The sequence below is a fragment of the Nuphar pumila genome, chromosome 17 (genome assembly GCF_984573655.1).
Source record: "Nuphar pumila chromosome 17, dmNupPumi1.hap1.1, whole genome shotgun sequence".
NCBI lineage: Eukaryota > Viridiplantae > Streptophyta > Magnoliopsida > Nymphaeales > Nymphaeaceae > Nuphar > Nuphar pumila.
In genome coordinates, this window is record NC_143265.1 from 82,323,178 (window position 1) to 82,348,601 (window position 25,424).

Below are 25,424 nucleotides of genomic sequence, written 5' to 3' on the forward strand. Positions count from 1 at the left end.
ATCACCATTCGCAGTAGACACCTACCGCCATAGGAAGAACGTTATTCTCTCTAACTCCATTGGGGGAGTCAGCTACTCCGTCGACAATGTCCTTCCTGCGGTTTCTCACTATTTCAAGACCCTTTATACTACGCAAATCTCTGCCGACGACACTATTAACCTTCTTCTAGTACAAGCTATTGATCAATCTCAAGCCAGAGCTATGCAAACTAAATTTACTGATGCTGAAATCATTTCGGCTATCAACGGTCTTTCAGGATGAAAAACTCCTGGCTACGACGACTTTTCCGTGAATTTCTTCTGTATCTTTTGGTCTTGCATTCAACATGACGTTATCAATGTCTTCATTGAGTTTTATCGCAACTGTGGATTGCTGGTTCACACACACTTAGTCATTGTCTCTCTCATCCCGAAGGACGTGGCGGCCTATGATATCTCAAGGTTCAGTCCGATTTCGGTTATGAGTGTGCTCTACCGCATTATTGCTAAGGTTTTGGCCAATAGGCCTAGAGCCATTGCTGCTTAAATCTTCTCGGACTCCCAGTTCGCTTTTATCCTCCACAGGTGGATTCATCACTCCTTCATCTTGGCATCAAAAGTTCTTCACTCTTTGCATATCAGCGGTCAACCTTTTTTCTCTCTCAAGCTCAACTTTCATAAAGCCTTCGACTCGGTCCATTGACCTTTCTTATTCCACATGCTTGCCAACTTCAGTATCGATCGTCATTTCTCTCGATGGGTGCACGAGCTGGTATCAAATGATCACTCTTTGATTAAGCTTAACAGAGCAAGATATAGGCAGTTTAAGCTTGGATGCGGTATTCGACAATGTTATCCTCTCTCCCCTTTGTTATTTAACGCCATCGCTGAGGGTCTCGTGTTGTTGTTCAAGAGTGTAGCGGATAAATGAATAATTGATCTCATCGGCATTCAATTTTTTTTTCATCATATTCTCACCTATGCTGACAACATGATCCTTTTCGACCACGCTTTCGTGCAATAGATGCTGAGATTCAAGCTTATCCTTCAAAATTTTCTTTCTTTTGGGTTTATCCCTTAATGACAGTAAATGTTGCCTGTTCATGTTCAATGCTCCACCTTCCTTGCTAGTCGTCGGTCAATAGATTTTTAGCTGTGCAACTTCAGATTTACCTATTTTCTATCTGAGTCTCCCTTTACAAATAAAGCGCATCCCCTCAGCCGCTTGAACTGCCGTTATCCAAAAAGTTCAGACCAAAATTTCTTTCTGACAGACTTTCTACCTTTTTCATCGTTGGTCGGCTTACCTTTATTAGGCACGTCTTGTTCTCTATCCCAAAAATTTTTATATCCATGTTTCTGATGCTCAAGGGTATGGAGAAGAAGTTCTCTAGTTTCGTGACGGATTTTCTTTGGTCTGAATGTCAACTTCGGACTAAGTGCCACATGGTTGGATGGAGTTCGTTGGTGTTACTAAGGCATATGACTGGTCTAAGGATCTTCGCTTTTAGACTAAGAAGTATTGCTCTCGTCGTGAAGTAATGCAAGATGACATACCACCCAAGCAATCCGTGTACTTCTTTGCTTCATGCTAAGTACGGTTTTTTTGAGTCAATTTATTATAGCCGTCGTCCCCGCAGGCTTCATATCTCGCACTTGCGTCTCATGTGACTTAAGGTTATATCTTTTGTTTTCATGCAATATGGTAATCTCAATTCTGACACAGATTTTTTGTAATGGGCAATTATTCCTAGTGACATTTTTGCACCAAAACTCTGTATCAGTCTCTTCTTTCGGCTGAAAGTGACTGACTTTTTGAACGTCTTTTATGAACTAATGACCCAACTCCCTGCTCTCGATTCTTGACCTGGTTAATTTTACACGATAAGATTCAGACAGATATCTTTCATTTTTAGTATTAAAGTAGGTGCATCATTTGAACGTAAGAATCAACCTATCATTTGTTTTGGGCTTGTTGTAGATCTCTTTACCTACCATTTGTTTTGGGCTTGTTGTAGATCTCTTTAAAAGTAAGTGGAACCAGCTTGAAGTCATGGTTGATATTTACACGTAATTATGCATCTCTCTTCTCATGTTATTCACTTTCTTCAGCTTTTTCTTTCTCAAGACCCTAACTGATCTTTGTGTTTTTTTATTTTTATGTTTTTGCCTTCGTGCTTTGGATTCTTGGTTTTGAGTCTGTTGTTATTTTTTTGTTTTTGCGGGCTCTTTTTGTTGATCCCTTGCCTGTATTTCCTGAAATTTGAGAACTGAAATGGTGAGAACCCGTCAGAAGCCACCTCCATTGTCGAATTTGATCAAACGGTGAGAGAATGTTCTGGTGGCCTCCACTTTCAAAAAACCATCATTGCAACTGACAAGCCTTTTTCCTTTTGCAGACTCTACTGTACATTGACGAGACACTTTCTCCTTTTTCAACTGCACTCTCTCTTTTTCTCTCTCACCAGTTTCTGACCCTCCTCCTTCACTGTCTTTCTTTTCTTCTCGCGCATACCTGCAGTGACGAGACCGGCTTCCGTTGCCTCCTACCCTCCCTTGTCCGACGACGATGCCAGAAGAATGGGAGTAGGTACGCGCCCAAGCCCCCCCCCCCCCCCCCCCTCCTTATTCTTTTCTGTTTTTCTTTTCTTCTCTATTGATGCGAGGTTCAGGTGGGAGAAGCCTCTGATGGCCGAGCTCAGCGTGCACCAAACCTACTAGCTCATGTGGGTCCGAGCAAAGAAGCTCACCTACAACTACTGTACTGACTCAGCCAAGTTTCTGACCAAGCCGCCAAGTGCGAGAGAATGTGGGACATGGTGGGTGGTGGCGTGCTCTCTTGCAGTGGTGGTGGGATTTTCTGTGCACGAGAAAATGAAAGAGAGGGTTGTTTTTCTTTTGCTTTTTTGTTTTGTTTTACTCTCTGATGTAGCATTATAAAAAATATGCTATTATGAAAAGTTATTACTAGTGGTTGCTTGCTAGACATATAGAAACTGATTAAATCACATGTTTGTATCTAATGGTCGAGTGACTCTGTTTTTTATAATTTGTCGACACATTGTACTTAACTCTTTTTTTCTTTGTTGTCCTTTTCTAGTATTGCTAATGCAAAGTTTTCATTATTACTTTTAAAAATGTACGTAAAAAAATCTTTGCAGTAAATGATTCTTTTGTCATATATGAATACGCTTTTTTATTCAGTGATGTGTGTGTGGAGAATATCTATAATGCCCTTACAGGCTATTTTGTCTGCCGACTCACTTAGTCAAAACTAAATATTCTCCTCATATCGCTACAATCTGGAATTTCACATACTTTATCGCTACATATTCTCTTTATATACCTGGGTTATGTTCAATTCTATACGGCTATTATGTGTGACCGAATGATCCTAATAACACAATAATTCTGATAATCACGGCGGGGTCGCCTGCATGGCCAGTTGGGTTCTTGAGAGGGTGCTGAGATTAAGGCACCAGATCAAACCCTGCTGGTGCACAATTGTGTGTTCATTTCAGAGGTGGGCCACATAAGGCAGGGTGGTTGTTGGGCATTACTCAGGGTTTTCCTCACTTCGACAAGGGTTCTTTGTCATAAAAAAACAGTTACTCTAATAACCTCTCTCTCTCTCTACAGATAGATACTTTGGCTTGATTTCTTAAAAATCTTATATTTTTTTATATTCTCCTTATGAATAAAATCATAAATATCCGACATTGTTAGGATCATTTTAGCCATCGCAATTGCAAATTGAGGTGTTATTGTAATAAAATTATACCACCCGTCGGCTAGGTTCAACTTAAATACAGAATAACAGGTTTTTTTACGCGGACCTCATGATCTTGCATAAATTTATTTGCAAAACACCTTTCATAAATATCTTACTTTTTTGCACATACTTTTCGAAATCACATAAATTTATGTGTGAAACTCTACTTAAAAGGAAAACAACAAAATCACAAATCTCCTGTTTAAATATTTACGAAAGTTTGATTATATGTGTTTTTTCTTAATACTTATGATTTTGTCGAATCATGTATATACTAGTTTTTTATTTGAGGGTTTCTTCTTCTCATTTGTGTCTTCAAAAAACTTCTCTGTACAATCCTTATAATGATTCCTACATTATGAGGAGGTTGAAGTATTATCCTTGTGATTGACTTTCCCATCTAAAGGTTCGAATGGTGAGTTACATACAATATATACACATGTATCTTTATGTGTATTTCTTTTTAATATAGCAGCCTATAATCAAGAGTGTGAACGGATCCAACTGGCGATCATTGAATATCTTCATGTGTATTTATGTTTGGTTATTGCTATGGATATTTTTTATATGTTTTCTTGTATTGTCATCGACTTCCTTAGCCATCAGATTTATTGTTTATGGTTTACTATATTTATGATTTTTTTCATAAAAATATATATTGTTGTAGATGATTTATGATTGTTTGCTTATCTTTTAGTTAATATTTGTTATTCTTCTATTGGTTTAGTGGGGCTAAAGTTCACTATACATAAGCATTGAAAGAGCTAAAGCATATTATTGTAGTTGTTGTAGTCAAACAATAATGGCGTCTGAAAAAGCTAAAGTAAACTACTATAGATCTGATTACACTAATTAAAAATTTATAATGGTCTTCAAAAATATCACCTTTAAAAAATTTGCGGCTTTGATGTCTCGTAAAACAGGATATGCGGCAGACTTATTGAGCCATCAATATAGTTATTCTCCAAACTTAAACAAGTAAGAAATATAAACATATGTTGAAGAGGATGATGACGTAGAATCAATATTATTTAGTAGTGAATACATTTGATTTGTATGAGCAATTGCGTAATGAAAAACTTAATGATTATGAATAATTCTAATGACTATCAATACACTTAAACAATCAAAAAATTGCTTTGGGCAAAAGGTTTAATGATCTTTAGCACTACCATGAGTTTTTGAAAAATCATGTGATCAGAAATAACTATAAAGCAAATTTTTTAAAGAGCTGCAATAAAAAAATTATTATCATATGCATGAGAAAAAATTCTCATATGATTGTTGATTGCCCCTGTAAGATCTATTACACAAAGGTATATAGAGCAGATTTCTTTCAAGTAAAGAGGTATGATAGCGAACATACATATGGTAGATCACTGAGCAACTTTGTAGTGGAGAAAGTGTCTTCCAAGTGGATTTCAGGTATTATTCACAAACGCATGCACGATAACTCCAAAAGAAATTATGAATGACATCAATCACGAGAAAGGTGTTGAGGTTACTTACAAACAAGCATGGCATGGATGGGAATACAATAAAGCTGCATTATATGGTTCATTTAAAGAATCATTCAAGATACTTCTCACCTATTTGGATCATTTAATGAATGCTAACCGAAAATCAATATGGTATATTAAGACCAATCAAAAATATCAATTTTAGTATATGTTCTTATCCTTCTGGCCAAACATCGATGAGTTTTTGAAAGAATGCCTTCGATTTCTTATAGTAGATGACACGTTCCTAAAAGAAAGATATATATATATATATATATATATATATATATATATATATATATATTGAAAGAATGCCTTCGATTTCTTATAGTAGATGACACGTTCCTAAAAGAAAGATATATATATATATATTATTGTCGACCTGTACTATTAATCCTTGTGGTGATATATTTTTGGTACCATTTGAAGTTGTTGATAAGGAGCAATGATTCATGGGCATAGTTTTTAGAACATCTAAATCACAAATTCACACACTTTGATAAGTTTAGAGAGAAAAATGAGTATTAATAAGGAGCAAGTTGTTCACTAGTTTGAGATGTATGTTGTAGTTAGTTATTGCTAATAAAGAGTTATTTTCAGCAAAATGTCATAGATATAAGAAATTGTATGATCAAGTTCTACAAGCACATAAAGGAAAGAGCTTCTAAGGGTACGAAAGACAATGAAAATGTGACAACATCAGTTAGAGAGGTATCAGAAGAGTCTGTTCAGCTAGCTGAGCTATAAACAATTATGTACTTTTGTGATAGATCAAGTTAAACTTACATTTGTAATTAGATGGATCAAGTTAAACCTTGTAATTGAATGGATCAAGTTAAACTTCAAGTTAAACTTTGGCTGTAATTTTGTAATGTAGCCCATATATTGAATGTAACTTTATAATTGTTAAACTTCAAGTTATTTGATTTTTTGCAAACCAACTGTATTTAGTTCTATGTTAATCATATTAACTTGTCTATGCATGGAGAAACAATTTTGCAAGACCGTCAGATTTTTGCCAATCAATAGAATTTTTACAAATATACTTTACGAGATTTTGGAACGTATATGTGAAAAAGTATAATATAAGCAAATGAGTTAGAAATAGTTTTCGAAATTAGTTGCTAGAAGAGAAGCAAGTTGGGGATCATTAGTTGTGGATAAAAGACAAAAAAAACCTACATTATATGAAAATAAGTAGGTTGGGGATCACAACAGGTTTATATATGATTCAAGAAATCTACAAAAAATAAGAAATATCACACATTTATCATAATTTTACAACTATTTAAGTACGATATTTGTGACAAAAAGAGATTCATGTGAGATCGTCTGGTATATGCGAATAACATATTTGCGAATTTAAGGGTAAAAGTGGTTTCACACATAAAATTTATGCGATTTCAGAAAGCATATACAAAAAATAGGATATTTGTAAGAGGTGTTTAGCAAATATATTTATGTAAAATATTGATATATATGCGAAAGTATAGGATATTTATGATTTTGGTGGTTTCAGTTTCACCGAAAATTCAAAAAAAATTATGCAAGGTCGTTAAGTCCGCATAGAAAAACTTGCGATTCTGAATTTAAGTGGGAGTTGGACATAACCAAGGAGCGGTATAATTTTATCACAATAACTCCTTAATTCGCAGTTGCGAAGGATAAAAGGGTCTTAACAATGTTATATATTTGCGATTTTGGACATCGAAAGGATATAAAAAATTATAAAATTATTAGTGAATCGGGTCAAATTATCCATACAGTACAATCATTTTTTTGTATTTAAATAATTAAAATTCATAGATTGTATGAATCAATAGAAATGATCATCTGTTAGAGGAAACCTCATAAATGTGACTTTTTTTTAGGACATAAATGTAAAACTCATCAGCCCCCTCTACAACAACCCATTTCTATACACCCTCTCATATGAAACTTAAATTTGGGATAAATGGGTAACCCTGAATCAACGTCGTTCTTCACTAGCAGACCAGAAGTGAGATTGTGACTTACGCATATATTCAACAACTGCAGCTGATGAGGGATCTATGGGTTTGACCAGACCGAGAAGAGTCCATTGGCAATTACGTAGTAAAATTTCTCCAAGTTGTAGTTAAGTGATCAACATGAGCTAATCAGCTCTTTAAGTAACATGATTAATTGCTGATTGAATAGGCTGTGATTAATTGGGTACTTCATCATTGACTTTATATTAAATTTTATATGAAATTCATATTAAATTCTCTTACATAATTGAAGCACTTGGGTTATGAGATAACAGGTGTTATTTGTCCCAAAATGAGGAAGAGAGCCCATAAGATATCTTCCTTCAAGTTCTCTCACGCTGGTAATGTTTGGAAATTACTTCATTTTAATAAATTTGGTAGGATAAAGTTCACACCATTATCTATTGTTGGTGAATTGAAATTACCTCTACGTCCTCTCACACTCGGGCGACTTGGTTGGGAACCTGGCTGAGTCATTACAGTAATCATAGGCGAGCTTCTTGGCACGAACCCACACAAGCTGGTGGGTCTGGTGCACACTGAGCTCAGCCATCATGGGCTTCTCCCACCAGAACCTCACATCAACAGAGAAGAAGAAAAAGAAGAAGGATTTTGTTTGGGCGCGTACCTACTCCCATTCTTCTGGTTGTCAGACAAGGGAGGGTCTGAGGCAACGAAAGTTGTCCCATCAATGCGGTTGCGCATGAGAAGAAAAGAAAGTCAGTGAAGAAGAAGGGAGGGTTGAAAACCGGTGAGAGAGAGAGAGAGAGTCCAGTTGAAGAAAGGGAGAAGAGTCTCGCCTGTCTACAATGGAGTCTGCAAAAGGGAAAAGGCTTATCAATTGCAATGCGCTGGCTTTTTGAAAGTCAAGACCAGCAAAGTTCTGTGACTGGTTCTCACAATTCCAGTTCTCATATATATATATATATATATATATATATATATATATATATATATATATATATATATATATATATATATATATATATATATATATATGTGTGTGTGTCTGGTACGAAAGGTCAAAAATCTATAACCAATGTCGATCAAATGACTCCCCTTCTTTAATACTTGAGCATCTCATTGATCGAACCTCATATATTTGTTCTTTATAATTTATTTAGTAAGAAATATGTTTTAGACAAAAACTCTAAGATATATAAATATGTTTTTCAAAATGTGAAAAAATTGACAACACATAATGCATTTAAAATTTTATAATACAAAGTTTTGTGGGCACTTTGAGAACACTTTGATAGAGTGGACTTTTGTATGCAAGAATTTTACTATTTACACCTAAAGCAATCACTCCGTGGAATGAACAAAGCTTCTAGTAAAGAAAGACACTATAGAAAGTAGGGGTGGCACTCGGGTCGGGTTGGCGGGTCAGCATACCTCAACACGAACCCAACCTATTTATTAAACGGGTCGGCTGTGGCAAACACAAACCCGATCCATTTATTAAATGGGTAACCTGACACGACACGGTTAACCCGTTTAATAAACGGGTCGGGTCGGGTAAACAGGTTGGCGGGCGGGTTGGCGGGTCAGGTAAATGGGTTGACGGGCCGAGTTCGGGTAAACGGGTTGGCAGGTCGGGTTCGGGTAAACGGGTTGACCCATCCGCCTAACCCGTTTATTAAACGGGTTGACGGGTTGGCATACCCCTAACATGAACCCGACTCGTTTAATAAACGGGTTAGGCGGGTTGACCCGTTTATGACACGAACCCATTTAAGCCAAACCCGAACCTGACTAAGAAGCGGGTTGGCTGGTCATGTCAGATTTTGCCACCCCTAATAGAAAGTCAGCCAAAGAGTTTGATGTGTGAATAGTAGAGTGATGTTGGCACTCAGATTAAAAAGCTATTGGGCAGGCAAACCAAAACGTCAAAGAGCCAGAAAAAATGCTTTGTCTCTTGTGAAGATGTTACCATGTAACCAATTTAAAGAAAATGGGAGCAAAAAATGTTGAATCTAACTAATTGGATGGATGTCACTTATTACTGGGGAAACCTCTCTCTACCGAGCCAATCCTTTCTATTTTGGCTAAACGTCAATAAACTGGGTTGTCGATAATGGTATAGTAGGATAATTCAGTTAGGTATATTCAGGGTCATTGATTTTTAACACTTTCAAAAACACATCTAAACATAAAAAAAATTATAAGCCAAAACATGTTCACTGAATGAATAATAAAAATCCAATATATAAAGTCTTATCGATTAAAAACTCAATTGTTAGAGAAGGAATACCATTGATTATCGATTATAGATTTTAGAACTTCTTTTGGTTGGACGGTCCCATTCCTTATATGTATATAAACTTTTTTATTGTTATTCTCATAATTTGGTTGTATTAGAATTACTGCAATAATTTTGTTATGTAAACAAGGTCTGTTGTATATTCCATAAAATGGTCATGTAAATTGGGTAACCTCGTCCTAATGAGTTTGTATAGTTATATCAAAGGCTGATATAACATTTTAAATTAGTTACCACATTAGATGGTAAGTTAGTTAAGATTGTATCTTTATTGGTTTGTATCTCTTTTAAAAGGTTGGAGTTTCCAACATGAATGATATTCATATCTTCTCCAAAACTGTCTTCCATGCTTTCGACTACCATTCTCGCCTAACATAGTATAAGAGCAGTTGTGATCCCTATACCTACATCGTCTGCAGCATAGCATTCGACAGTAGTTCTATTCCCGATGAGTGCCCAACTCAAAATGGTGGTGGTTGATTCTTCAGTTGGGATCTTCTCCTTACTGCAGTGCATCTTGAACATGTCAAGTTCAGTCTTTGATCCAGTGATATCTTTTGACCAATGGTTGACAATAACAACAATCAAGTGAGTGTGCCTCCCAATGACTCCTCCCGTGAGTCAATAGCAAACCTATATTATTTGCATCATTCAGTCAATCCTGGTTTTCTCGTCTCCTAACCTCTCACGGGAGACAACTATCATATATGGAAGCATGGCATAAGCATGACATTGAGGGCCAAAAACAAACTTGGGTTTGTCAATGGATTCGTTTTAAAACCCAGTGGGGCCCCATCCTTGGTGGCATCCTAAGAGATATGCAACAACATGGTCTTCTCATGGATACTTACCTCTCTCTATAAGGGCCTCTCCATTAGTGTCATATATATTCAATATGTGTTCAAAGTGTGGAAAAAAATAAGTGATAGAAAGTTTGGAAAGAATTAAGTGATAGATTTTTTCAATCCAATGCCCTGATGATTTATCAAATTTAGCATGAAATAATAACCATAAACAATTGCAATCATCAATTGCAATTTATTTTACCCAACTAAAAGGTCTACGAGATGAATTAACATCATATGTTAGCATCTCGTCATGCACTTGTGGGGCAATGAAGGTGATTTAGGAGAACTAACAAGAGAGGTTAATGCAGTTCCTTATGAGATTGAATGATAGCTACAGTTTCATTAGGAGCCAGTTCCTACTTATGGATTCAGTCTCATCGGTTTCCAAAGCTTATGCTCTAGTTGCTCAAAAAGAGAGACAACGTAAAATACATGTTTTACCAGAAGTTGGGACTGCCATAGCCACAATGACCAACATTATGGCTACACATAAAGATTCACCTAGATTTTGCCAAGGCCATACTCGACCAAAGTGTGATCATTGTGGCAAGCATGGTCATGTCAAAGCTAAGTGCTTTCACCTGCATGATTTTTTGGCATGTTCAATGTATTTTTCTATGAGCTTCAACGATGTCAAAGTCAATGGCAATGTTGTCCAAAATTCACAAGATCAAACCAAAATCCATCACCTCCTCAGCTCTCTCCTGATCAATATCAACATATCGTGAACATTATTTATCCAGGTAACCAAGGACCTCAAGTCAATCTCACAGGTAATATATCCAACCCCACTACTTTTCTTTCGGTTTCCTAATTATCGATCATAGACACATGAACTACTCATCACATGACCTATTCTCTTTCCTGTATGTCTGCACCCGAAAAGACCCTATGTTGTCCAATCAACCTTCTTGATGCGATGACCTATAATATCTATAAAATTTTGGAAATATTTTAATAAAATTTACCTGTTTAAAATTGGGTTATACTAATAAATTTCAAGTATTTATTGATTTATGGCTATTCATGTTTATTTAAACAATTAATCATTGATTATTATTTAGATTTACGAAGTTGAAAATCAGTATTTGGGTTTAGATCTTGATGAGGGATCCAAGAGGATCAAACCACACAAACTTGAGTTCGAAATATCCACTTAGAACACATAGGATCCACTGGATCTTAAAACTATTCAGTTTAGATCATGGGGAAGATCCAAATTGATCAAACCCACATGATTGAGATTTAGATCCAATTGATGGATCTAATCCAAATTAGAATTTAGTTTTGGTTTGGATCTTGAGAGAGATCCAAATTGATCAACCCATATGAATGGGATTAGATCCAGTTGGTGGACCCAATCTGAGTTAGAACTATTGAGTTTGGACCTGGGAGATGATTCAAACTCAAACAAATCCATATTGATTTTTGAGACTTCAGATTCACACTATATGGATCTTCGAAATGATTCGAATTGATCAATGGGTCAACTCGAATAGGTTTGGGTAGAGTTCTACCGATATTAAGGTTTGAACCAGATATAGATAGGGTTTGGATCCATTTGATACTCAAGTGGATCTCACTAGAATAAGTGGTATTTGGGTCCATTCGAGACCCAAATGGATTTCATTAATATATATATGTATGTATATTATGGGATAGATTGGATTCGGATTCAATAAAACCCAAATGGACCTCATGAAATCCAAATCCATCTCATCATCTCACTTACCCCTAAATAGGTTAGAGTTGTATTCAACCCAAGAACCTTCAAAACCCGTAACCTATATGGTTTAGAGTTGGATCCAAATGTATCCAACCCAAACCAACTCACTTAACCCTCTCATCTTGAATGAGTTGGGCTAGATCCATTCAGATACTATCTAAGACCCAAACTTTTCATCTAATCCCCATGAACCACATGGTTTGAATCTAAGTAGAGCCAACTCAAACATCACCTCACCGCTATCCCACCAGCCACCACACCCCTTTCCTACTCCCCTACACTCTCCCATCGTCACCCTGTCTCCCTCTTTCCCTCACTCACCCCCTATTTCCCTCCATGATTCACGCATCCCTCCCTATAAACCTGCCCTCTCTTTGATTCCCTAATCTCCCTCTCTCTCCCCCATGTTCTCACTTTTTCACTCACCCTCTCTCATCGTTTGATCGATTCTCTAGCCACGGGTGGTGGTGAGAACCATCAACACCTCTGTCACTAGGACTACTTGGTGACTCCCTCAGAAGCGGCACCACCCTGGTGCCACCTCTCCCCTATCGCCTAAGGCAACTAGCTCCACCACCCAACACCCACCTTAGTTGCCTCTTTGCTAATGCCACCACCCTAAGCCACTTGTTGCACCCTTAGATCCCCATCTCCTTGTTCTTCAAGTTTCTGTTGATGTAGCCCCGATGTCGCCCTACCACTGGCGATGCTGACACTCTCCTCTCCTTCTTCCTCATATGATTTCCTGCAGAAACCGGTATCCACCTTCCTCCTCCTTCTATTTTGTCGCAAACGCCACCCAACAACACCCTCAACCTGCTCCCCTCATTAATTTTTCGGCAACCGTACGGTTGTGGTAAGCTTGAGCCACACACCTCATCCTCCTCCTTCTTGTTTTTCTATCAACGGTAGCAGCGACAACCTACCAGTTGCTTCTTCTTCTTCTTCTTCATTTATGTTTTTGTGGCAATCGTTTCCCTGCTCCTTTCTTCTTCTTTTCTTTTGGCAACGTCACAACCCGCCAAGAAGGCCGCCCCTCAACGACCTTCCCTCTCCCTCCCAGCTTGATTGAACTGAGCCTGGCCCAACCGAGCTTCACTCGGCCCAATCGAGCTTCACTCGGTCCAGTCGAGCTTGGGCAGTAACAAGGCGCAACCAACCATGATGTTTGTAGCCACCCTCGTACTTGTGACTGCACCAATTCCTAGTACACCTCCAATCGCTGCCACCTCCTTTATCGCAGTCCTATACTGTTCGTTGACCATCACGCCTGCATGAACGTGTTTGACCATGAGGATGTCCTTCATACTCACGAGAAAAACTTTGAAACTCGTGCGATTCTACACCTGTGTTTGAACCATCAAAAAATGCAATCCACACCAAGTTTTTTTGGAAGAAAATCCCTTCGGATAATTTTGAGATTTTTTGCTTCATAACACATCACAAACTTCAAGGTAGGGAGTTTTATGCCAATTACTGACAATTATATAATATTTATATATATATATACATAAAAGGTATACAAAATATGCATATATATACACATATATTCAATAATATTACATGATTTGATTTATGCATGCATTGGATATTTTATAAATAAAATATGATATTTACGTTTGCATGCATTAAATAATTTATGTTCGCATGTATCAGATATTTTATGAATAAAATATGATATGTATGTTCGCATGGATTGGATAATTTATGTTTACATGCATTAGATATTTTACGAGTAAAATATGATATTTACGTCTGTATGCATTAGATAATTTATGTTCCCATGTATTGGATATTTTATGTATAAAATATGATATTTATGTTTGCATATATTGGATAATTTACATTTGTATGCATTAGATATTTTATGAATAAAATATAATATTTATGTTTGCATGTATTAGATAATTTATGTTCATATGCATTGGATATTTTATGAATAAAATATAATATTTATGTTCACATGCATTAAAGAATTTATGTTCGCATGCATTGGATATTTTAAGAATAAAATATAATATTTAAGTTTGCATATATTGGATAATTTACGTTTGCTTGCATTGAATATTTTATAAATAAAATATAATATTTGCATTCACATGCATTGGATATGTTATGAATAAAGTATGATAATTATGTTCGCATGTGTTGAATATTTTACATGCGCATGCATGAAATTAGATAATTGTGCGTGTTTCAAAGATTATGTATGTATGCATGCAATGAATGTTTATGCTCATAATAAAGTTATGGTTCACAAAACCTTGTTGACTATGTTAAACATGTGATTATATATGTGACTGAGATATATAATGTGCATGCATGAAATGTTTATAGCTCATGATAGAGTGTTGTAGTTTAAGAAACTTTTATGGTGCCATGGGGCTCATTCGTGTGTGTGTGTATAACATGCAATTTTTGTACTGTAAGGCACATAAAACATGCATGTACTTGTGATTGCTCGTATACGAGCTTAGGGTTGATATGAATCCATGAAGTGCAAAGGGATGCACCATATGATGAATGCATACATTCACACTTAATTAGTTTATCCGTTTTCACAGGTAGAGTGCTTATAGGTGTTAAAAGCATCCGAGCAACACTAAATGGGTTGGGTACATATAAATAAATCATAATTACCCTAGAAGAGTACTAGGGTTATTGAACCCTGAATATACCTAACAGTATGAGGCACATGCAATAACTAAATCATATAATAAGAACCCTAAACCTATTTATATTTATGGTCTACCCATGAGAGGTAGGTGATACATGCTTTGAGTAACAATATTATATTTTATAGGAGCAAGACATCCCAATAGTCTCAAGTCACTCGAAGGTTAGGAGGCTAGGGATATCAATGTATCTTAGGTGATAGATCCCTACTACTATAAGTAGTCTTTGATGCATTATACTAAATGTTAAATGCCTTTGCAAGAATTCTCTCGGTCATGGACTGCTCGCTTTGGACTCTGAACAGTTAGACTTTCAGAAAATTTAAAATACATATAATAATATGCTCGAAGTAATATCTTTGTGAGCATGTTTATGGGTAATATTGTATGACATTCATATGCTTTGCGTAAGCTATGTGTGAAAGTATGTTGAATTGTATAACATGTTGTATTGCTTTCAAATATCCCATATTTACCATGTTGATTAGTTTCATGGATATCTTAATTATAGAATGTATGTTTTATATATTATATTGCTTGTGATTCGGTCTATACTTACGAGGCTTTCACAAGTCTGATATTATACGAAATATAGGTAAAAAAGAATTCACCGAACTGTGAATGGCGAGATGTAGTAACAATGACGAGGACCAGATCTTTTGAGGAACACGAACCAGGCTTAGGATTTTGTTTAGTTATTTTGATCCTAAGTACTTGTTTATATTTTCATCTAATTCACTAGGTTTTGTAAATGACTTATGAAATATAAATCATTTTGTTTTTTCATAAATAATTCATGAATAGTTTAGAATGAAATCCTTACGCTTGTAATACATACCTGTAATCCACTCTAAAGTCGTTTAACTCCAAAAGTAAAAACAACATTTTTCACTGCTTAAAGTTTAAAAAAAATTTAAATTTTTGGGTTATAGATTTTGGGGTGTTACATGACCAGCCATATATCCCATGTCAAAAATGTTGTTTTATCACCTCATTTGACCTTAAAAAGTATTTTATGTGTTCTAAACTTCAAATTTAATCTTATATTTATGAACAAAATCATTCAAGATTTAAAATGTCATGTCATATTCAAAGATGTCTCTTGTTTATTTGAGAACCCTCTCTTGATGCAGACAATTGGAGCATGTAGGCTTTATGTTAAACTTTATATCTTAAAGATGCATAGTAGTAATGTTGTCTTGAGTACTATACTTCTTCTGAACTTTGGCATAATCGTCTTGAACACTTATCTAATGATAGATTTAGAACTTTATTTAAATTAAATAAGTTTGATGATTATCATAGTATTGATCATTGTTCTATTTGTTATATTGTCAAACAATTTGGTCTGCCATTTTTCACAAGTTTTATATCTTCTAATGCCATATTTCAATTGATTCATATGGACATATGGGGAGGATACTAAACTTCATCATTGTCCGGTGCTCATTATTTCTTAACCATAGTTGATGATTTTAGTAGAAGTACATGAGTTTATTTGATGCGATATAAATAAAAAACTTAGACTTTTTTAAAACTTTGTAACCATGATTGAAAATCAATTCAATAGTAGAATCAAAAGCACACTTAGATACAATGGACCCAAATTCTTTTAAAATGATATGCAAGCATATTTAAAGAAAAAAGAATTGATTACTAATATAGTTGTGTTTTAACACCTTAACAAAATAGAGTTGTTAAGCGCAAACATCATGATTTTCTCAACATAACACAAACTCTTAGATTTCAAGCCAACTCACCTTTGAAATTTTGGGGGGAAATGTGTATCTTTATTGGTTTGTATCCCTTTTCAAAGGTTGGAGTTTCCCGTAAGAATGTCATTCTCATCTTCTCCAAAACACATGTCCCCTATGCTTTCCACTACCATTCTCGCCCATCAGGCTGGTAGCTTCAAAGTGGTGACCATGGACGGAAATCTGATTTTGAAGAATGGAGTGATTGCCCACAAAACGTTACCCATATTCATGCAATAATAAAATTCTTCCTTTCCAGACTCAAAGGCCAACCTAGCTATGTATGGGTTGGCAAGCCAAATGGACCACCCAACTTTTAATCAAAATCAGGACCTTGGCCGTGATTGGGATAGTAAGCTCAATCATGTAGACCATAAATACCGAAAAACTAAAAAGACATGAGAAGCTATTAAGGAAGCATAAGCCGGAAGCGAGTGTTAACGAAACGCGAAGCGGGATATCACTATGAAGCTCAAGCATAAAAAAACAAATAGAAAGTGATATAAAAACAATTCGAAAATGATATAGGATCAATAAACAAAGTTGTAATAAAAAAGTTATTATTTTTTAATATAAAAACTTAGAAAGTGAAAGTGAAGCCGTCAAAAGCAAGAAAAAATGTTAAGAATGCGAGAAATAATCATTTTGCAAAACAAAGAGGAAACGAGTTTCCGATACTTCAAGGGTTTTTCAAAGTCTCCTTTTAATGCTGATGTAAGGAGTTTCTCAGCTTTGGAAGCACGCTTACGAGGAAGCGAGCTTCCCCATTAGCAAAAAAACTTGAGGTAACTATGGTGTAGACGGCCTCAGTTGGGAACTCTCTCTCTCTCTCTCAACTGCTAACGTCTCCGAATTCTTTGCTTCCTCTCTTTCTTCACAACTTCAAAAAGAATCAGAGATCTTATGCGCATCCCATCGAGGCGTTTCTATGGTTCCCCATCTGAAATTGGGCCAATCTAGTGCAAGAACGCGATAAAGAACAGGAGCAAGTGCAAACCAGAAACCCCATTTCCGACCCTCCTGTTCTCCAGATCCCCCATCTCACCCCTGAACTTCTGAGCCCCATGGAGAAGCCAGGGAAGCAGCTCTCCGTCCCAGAGTGGGAATCCCTAATCGAGGATTTCCAATCCGGGAACGCGAGACAGACCAAGTGGCTCACGCTCTACCCGTCCCCCTCCCTCCTGGAACTCGCCCTCAACACCATCCTGAGAAAGGAATTCCCCCTCAAACCCCAATTGACCATCTTCATCGAGGAGTTCTCCGACGTCCTGATCCAGACCTCCGACGCCGAGCCCGCCCTCGGCATCGTGGTGCAGGCGCTCCGGGCCATCGTTCAGGCGCCCGTCGATGGCGTCTCTGTAACGTACGCGTTGAAGGAGCAGATGATGGTGTCGATGACTTCGGTGGTGATCGTCGCCGACGGCCTCCGCACTGCTCCCCACCATCTCGAGAGCTTGGTGGCGCTGCTTCTGACCATCATCAACAGGCCCAACCATGGCCCGGACCGCCACGCCCGGGCCGTCGCCTGCGAGTGTCTCCGCGAGCTCGAGCGAGCCTACCCTTGTCTCCTCTTCGAGATCCTGGGACATCTCTGGACGCTCTGCCAGAGCGAGAGGACGCACGCCGCTCAGAACTACATCCTTCTCCTGACCACCATAGTAAACAACCTTGTTTCCGCGATGGGTCGCGCGAAATCTGGTGTAGCTGCCGCTTCCTCCGCTTCGATCCTTTCTAGTTCGATCCCTTTGATCCCTTTCAATGTTCCCAATTCTGTGGTGAATTCATCGTCCGGAGAGGAATTAAAAAATGGGGCCAGTTCGGTTGCAGGGAGGGAGCTTAATTCGTTGAATATGAAGGAGCTACGGAGAGTGGTCGCGTTCCTTCTCGAGCGGCCGCAACTTCTCACGCCCTGCGGGTTGCTGGAGTTCATGTCGATGCTTATGGGTGTTGCAATGGCGTTAGGGCTGCAGGTTTCGCTCTTGAAGGTGCAATTCTCTGGCTTGCTCTACTCCTATAATCCTATACTCTGCCACATTGTTTTGATGCTGTACTCGCACTTCTCCGATGCTTTCGACGGCGAAGAGGGCGGAATTGCGCGTAGGTTGGCGTTGATGTCTAAGGAGCTTTCTCTGCAACTCGTGTTTCGGTTGCTGACAATGCATTGGTTGTTGGGTTTTGAAGAATTGTGTCTGAAGAATGAAAGAAAGCACACTATCGTTCCCATGGCTTCTCAATTCTACCCGCGTGTATTCGATCCCCTTGCACTAAAGGCACTCAAACTGGATTTGCTGGTGCACTGTATCATCCGTCTTGACCGTTCTCTGGCCGTGTTGCTTCCTCCTTATGTCAGCAAGCGGTCTGAAGAGCCCGGTGTGGAGAAGAGAGGTTTTCAGGGGGATTTGGAAAATGGGTTTTCGATAACAAAGCTTTTCGAAGATGGCCTTGATTGTGTTTCGGCATTCAAATGGCTGCCGCCGAATAGCACGGAGACCATAGTAGCCTTTCGAATGCTGCATAAGTTTTCGATAAGTGCTGCACCTCACGGACTACCTGATGCATCGGTCATGAAGGTTTTCACGGAGTCCTTGAGCTTCAGCATTCTGCAGGTATGCTTTCTCATACTGTTATAATGCAATATTGGAGGAACGTTTCGATTTTTCTTCTGAAAAATTGCATCTCGAGGATCTTTTATATAATTGCTCTTCATAGTGTAGATTCCTTGGTGTAACTTCTCTGGACTTGATTTCATTTTGTACAGAGTATGCTAGTTAAGACATTGCTCGAGTTTCGGAGATTGGTTCCTGTTATTGTCGTCTTTGTTGATCGATTATTGAGTTGTAGCTCGCATCAGTGGTTGGGAGAACGCCTGCTACAAACGTTTGACATGCGGTTGCTTGGCAAGCTTGTCCCAGATCAATGGTTGGCATCATACTTCCCGATCTTTGACAGAATTGCAGAGAATGAAGCAATACCTCCTCGTTCTTTACTGGAGTTGCTTACAACGTTCACGGTTACTCTTGTTGAAAATTTTGGTCCAGAGAAGGGAGTGATGGTCTGGTCACAAGGAAGTAAAGTGCTAAACATATGCAGGACGTTGCTTATGCATCATCACGGTTCTAGGATCTTCTTGGGGCTATCACGCATTCTTTCCTTCATTTGTCAGTTCTTTCCAGACTTGGAGGTTCGTGATAATGCAAGGTATGGCTAAAGATTTACGCTCTGCTGTTTTATGTGTGTTGTTCGTTTTGGCTGTGTTATTTGTTGAGCTTTTGAAGCCAAATCGTATTGAGCACCATGGGCTTTCTGATCTGAAGTTGAATGATGCTTTCAGGATTTACCTGAGGATGCTTGTATGCATTCCTGGGAAGAAACTGAGGCACATTCTGAACCTTGGTGATCAGCTTCCAGGTGATGCATCATCTACCCACCTTTCCTCCTTCCTCCAGTCACAATCTCCTAGAGCTTTCCGTGATATTAAGAGAATACGTGATATTTCTTCATATATTCTTCTTGATCGGGTTGTATCACTCATTGTCAAGCAATCATGGTCCTTGACTATACCTGGCCAGGCAATAGAAGATGGTAGTCATACTGATCTTTTAGGCATCAGGGACAGCCCATCCACCATCAACACAGATCTTGAGAGTGGGGTTGCTTCAGATGGTTTAAGTGTCATAGAATCTGAGATGAAGCATCTGCCTCAGAGGCCATTGCGGGTTATGGATTCAAAGGTTGCAGAAGTGTTAGGAACGCTCAGAAGGCATTTTGCAATTATTCCTGACTTCCGCCACATGCCGGGAGTCAAAATCAAACTACCATGCATACTGAGATTTAAATCTGCACCCTTACACCATCTTTTGGGGATTGATTCACAAGTTGCACATTCAGATGGAACTGAGAGACAACTGGCACTATATGCAATAACTATTACCTTTTCATCTCGATTGCAGTATGGTCAAATTCCACCATTCCGAATTCCTTTCCTTCTTGCTGAACCATCAACCGATGATGATTTCTCAACAAATCACCATGATAACACTTCTATTGTTGTTTATTCTGAAGGTGGACAGAAACCTGAGCAGAAGGAATGTTTGGATCCCTCGCTTGACAATGTGAAGCAACGAGATGCCTTTAGAGCATTGGTGTTAATTGAATTGGAGCCTCGTGAGCCAGTACCAGGAGCAATCAATGTTACAATTGAGGCAAATATAGATAATGGTCAAACCATCTGCGGGAAGCTCCATAATGTCACAGTGGGTATTGAAGACATGTTTATCAAGGCCCCTGTTCCTTCAGAGATTCCAAAGGAGGCACTTCCTGAGTATTACTCAGATCTCTTCCATTCACTGTGGGAGGCATGTGGAAACACCAGTAACTTTGGCAGAGAAACCTTTCCGCTGAAAGGTGGAAAAGGTGTGGCAGCTATTAACGGAACAAGATCGGTAAAGTTGTTAGAAGCCCCATCTGGTGTAATTATAGGGGCAGTGGAGCATTTTTTGGCATCCTTTGTCGTAAGTGTCATAGGTGAGCCTCTTGTAAAGGTGGTAAGGGATAATGGAATAATTAAGGATGTTCTCTGGAAAGATGAGTCTTCAAAGCCTTCAAGTGAGGTTGGGAGTTTGGTTCCATATGACAGTGGGCCTCTTCAGCTGAAATATATTCCTGATGAAAAAGACATGGAAACCCATTTACATCCCAGTAAGAGAAACATGGGGTACATACTTGTTCTGATATTTCTTCCTCCTTGGTTCCATCTCCTTCTCCAAATGGAGGTATGTGAATTTTCAACACTAGTACGAGTCAGGACAGATCATTGGCCATGCCTCGCATATATTGATGAATACTTGGAAGCTTTAGTTTTGACTTGAAAGATCCTGTTTCTAAATCTTTCATGGCTTATTGATTGTTGCAGCAATGGCAGGAAGCAAATAGGCCATGATTATGCCTCTAAGAGAATAATTTGTAACACAAATACCTTGCAAAGAGCAATTCATCTATACTGCAACCAATGCTTGTACATTAAACTAATGAATGCATTTCTCACCTCTGTGTGCATGTGTGTGTGTCAATCCTTTTGTGTGTGTGTGTGTGTGTGTGTGGTTTCATGAATTAATTGTCATGGTTTTTTTATAAATATATATAAGAATAAACTAAGAGACTTTGGGTATTGTTGCAAAAATCATTTGCCTTTAAAAATTATGAAATTAAAATAAAAAACACTTTGGTTATTACATCATTGATATTATTGTTACTATTATTATCATCTTCTTTAGATTAGGGCTATTTACTTTCTTTTTAGGCATATAACACATTACCTATTCTTACCCTAATTCAAGGGACTAAAAGAAATGAGGCTCTTCCTTCTCTCAACTTTGATAGTTTGACTTAACTCCCTTATTTGATCTGAAGCCTAAACCCACTATGAGTATTTGATTAATCTGTGTGTGTGCATGGTTGGTGCATGTGTGCATGCATGTGCACACACACACAGATAGTCACAAAATAATGTTGTTAGTTTAATGAAAACATTGCAATACTTGCATCTTAGTTGGCAAAGAAAAAATTTTCTGTGTACTTTATAGTTTATCATTTTTATTTCTTTTCACTATTTTTTCAAAAATTTCAAATTATTTTAATTGATAGTTTGATGATAAAAATGCAAAAAATATAAATATTTTGAATTTCTCATGACAAAGCGATAGTCATTTTATTGTCATTTTCTCACTATGTTCAAGATTGTCATGAACAAAAAAGAATCATATGCATATGAAATCGATATGTATAACCTTGAAAAACCATGGCATATTGTCTCACATGTTTAATTTTCATCATCATGAACAAAGAATTCTGACAGTCCAGAATAAGTACAAAAAATTAGAAAAACAAAAGAGTCGTCTCATAGCCAATATGAGTTCCTTTCATGAAGTAGGCTCGTTGTTGTCAAGGAAAACAATCATCAGGATATGCGGAACATATATATATATATATATATATATATATGGTGCACCATAACTTACATTGGTATGCTCTCGAGTCTCGATTGACATAGATTTAATCTCCAATAGTAAAAACCAAGGTTGCTAGACTAGGAAGCGTAAGCGTGAAATGACATGGGAAGCAAAAACGCGAACTGATGCATTTTAAAATGTATAGGAAGTGGGAAGCAAGGAGTACAAAAAAACAATATAAGAATTGAATGGGAATAGAAATGAAACACAAATAAAAACTAAAATAAAAGTGACTATTCTTAAATTTCATGATTTTTTAGTGTAAGAATTAAATTTTTAACAAAATCTAAAAATGATGACTGCCAATTTATAGAAAGCACATGGAAGTGTGAGAAGCGTGAGAGAAAACACATAAAAAACATGAAAAGTAGAGTGAGAAAACATATAAGAAGAATAAATGAAGCGTGTGGAAAGCATAGGAGAAGCATGGGAGAATCGAGATTCCCATCAAGTTTCGGAAGCGAGGAGTATCGCGCTTCAGAAGTGAGTTTTCGGGAAGCAGGCTTCCCACCTATCTAAGAAGCTTCCGGTAAATCTGGTAAAAACTAAACCTTTTATCATTTTCTGCAAAGTCTATTTACTATTTTCATGTTTTATATTTGACATAAACATGATGTTTTGGGTCATTTTTAAATAATCTTTATCTTCATGAATTGTGATCGGTTGATGTTTCTTTTCTTTTCTTTTTTTCTTTTTGATGGAACCAGCTGTGAGAAGATGGTCCCCTACCATCTTATTATAGAAAACAGCCTGTTCAAAAGGATCCAAAAAATGGTAATATATACGTCGAAAAAGAATAAGGTTAGACCTCCTGGTTCAGGGGGCACCCTGGCCAGATGAGCTGATCACCAACCTTAATCCTGGTGAGGAGGAGGTTGCATGCCATAAGACGGGGTCTAGCCTTAGGGAACTTCAATCCTGCAGCCAGCTTCCCAATCCTGGAGCGTGATGAGCATCCTTCTGTCATCTTTGATGGCTTTCAAAAACGCTATCCAAGATGAGCTGTTGCTGACAATCACCATGAGCCTAGGACTGGCCAAGTCAATAGGGAAACACTCCCAAATATAGTTTTCAATCATCAGCATCTCCAGGGTTCTGCATAGGGATGGTAGTGGACCGGGGGAAAGCGGGGCCCCGCCCTGCCTCGCCCCATTTGGACCGGGGATGGAGGGCATGAAACAGGGATGGAGGCAGGGATGAAGGTTAAAATTCATCCCCGTGCGGGGATGGACTAACACTTGCCCCCACCCGCCCCGTTAATAATATTACTAAAATACCCTAAATAAAAAATAAAATTACAAAATAACCTCATTCATAAATACTCCTCTTACTAACCCTAACCCTATATTTTATCAGTAGGAGCCATCACCGTCCAAAGGAGAGAGAGAGAGAAGGTAAATGAGTTTTTTTTCTTCTCTTATACCATCTCTGAGAAGTTGCAGCCAGAAGCCCCATCGGCCTTTCGGTTACACGGAATGTTGTCGACGAGGCTGCCGGTGAGTCGGTGACCCTCTGCGAAAGACAACCCTGTGTCCCAGCGACAACCCAACTGCAGAAACCCTAGCGAGAAAACCCAGCCGACAAATGGGTTTGGGGTTTCGGCTAGCACAGCGGTTCGGTGATGACGAAAATCTGGCGACCCTTCTTTGCAGCCAACGGTGCCGGCGAGGCCGCCAACGATCCACGGCGGAAAACCCCTTCTAATGAAGGGGTTCCATCATCGACCACCCGATCCCGAGGCCGGCTGAAAACACCACCGGCAAACGACGATGCTCCTGCTCTGCCAGCGGCGTTGGTGAGGTCGCTGGCGATCGTCAGCCACCTCACCTCCCCGGCAAACGCCATGAAAGGTAAAGGGTTCTAAACGAAAAAAAAAAGGGTTGCAGTTTTTTTTTAACCATTCCATCGGCAACCAATCATGGCTGTCGGTCGCCAACCTAGGTAGCCGACTGCGAAGATTGGTCGATGGTGACGGCGACCACTGTTTGCCATCACCGATCTGCTGGTGGAAGACAGAGGGCCATTTAGGTTTCTGATTTCTCAGAAATCAAAAGCCTGAAAAAAAAAGCTGAGCCGCCGCTATCTGATTATAAAGAACGGCTCCGGTGAAGGCCGGCGGGGATGTGGCGGGGGCGGTGGCGAGGAGGGTGCGGGGCGGGGCTGGGATGGGGATTAATATTTTGAGACGGGGCAGGGGTGGAGGTCCAAAGTCTCCCCGGCTACAGGGATGGACCGGGGATGAAGGCTAAATTTTTGAGACGGGGCGGGGGTGGAGACCTTGTCCCCCGCCCCGCCCCGTCCACTGCCATCCCTAGTTCTACCAAAGATCCCGGAGAACAAAATTCCTCCCCCTTAGTCACCCACAAGAAACCCAATTTTACAGTGGTTTGCGAAACACAGAGAGACCACCTGCAGTATATTGCATTGGTTATCAACAGCTGCCCAATCTTCAGGAAGGATGTTGAATTTCCTCCAGCATCTGATCTTCCTGGCCGTGAGCTGTTGATGTTTCACTGTCTTGAAATTTGAATCCTATAGTATATCATAGATAATTAAACATATTAAGATAGTAAACGTACTATGGTGAATGCATCTGTACCATGACATCTAATATTTTGCAGCTGGATATGTAGTCCCAGGTATTCTGTGTATGTTCTACATTTGGGGGCCAGTGGGTTTGTGCATGTTTCCATAATGTACAATTTTAGTAATGGGCTTGTCTATATGACTCTAGAAATGCAGTCATCTACAATATTTTTATCATTGTTAGAAATCCTGTAGTTCATAAACCATGTTCAAAACATCCAACTTTTAATTTGCTAGTATGTAAGCAGAAACATTCAAGATCATGAACTTGTTCACATTTCACACGATACTTTATATATTAGCAT

General features: G+C 38.4%; 1 protein-coding gene across 1 annotated transcript; it reads left to right on the plus strand.

The window, feature by feature from the left end:
• The first annotated feature begins 17,341 nt into the window (after window positions 1-17,341).
• On the plus strand, window positions 17,342-21,565 carry LOC149812509 (uncharacterized). The gene is made up of 3 exons (XM_089992530.1): window positions 17,342-19,131; window positions 19,284-19,723; window positions 19,857-21,565. Exons 1-3 carry the CDS (start codon window positions 17,590-17,592, stop codon window positions 21,391-21,393), a joined length of 3,519 nt encoding a protein of 1,172 aa, XP_089848656.1. The 5' UTR covers window positions 17,342-17,589; the 3' UTR covers window positions 21,394-21,565.
• The last annotated feature ends 3,859 nt before the right edge of the window (window positions 21,566-25,424 follow it).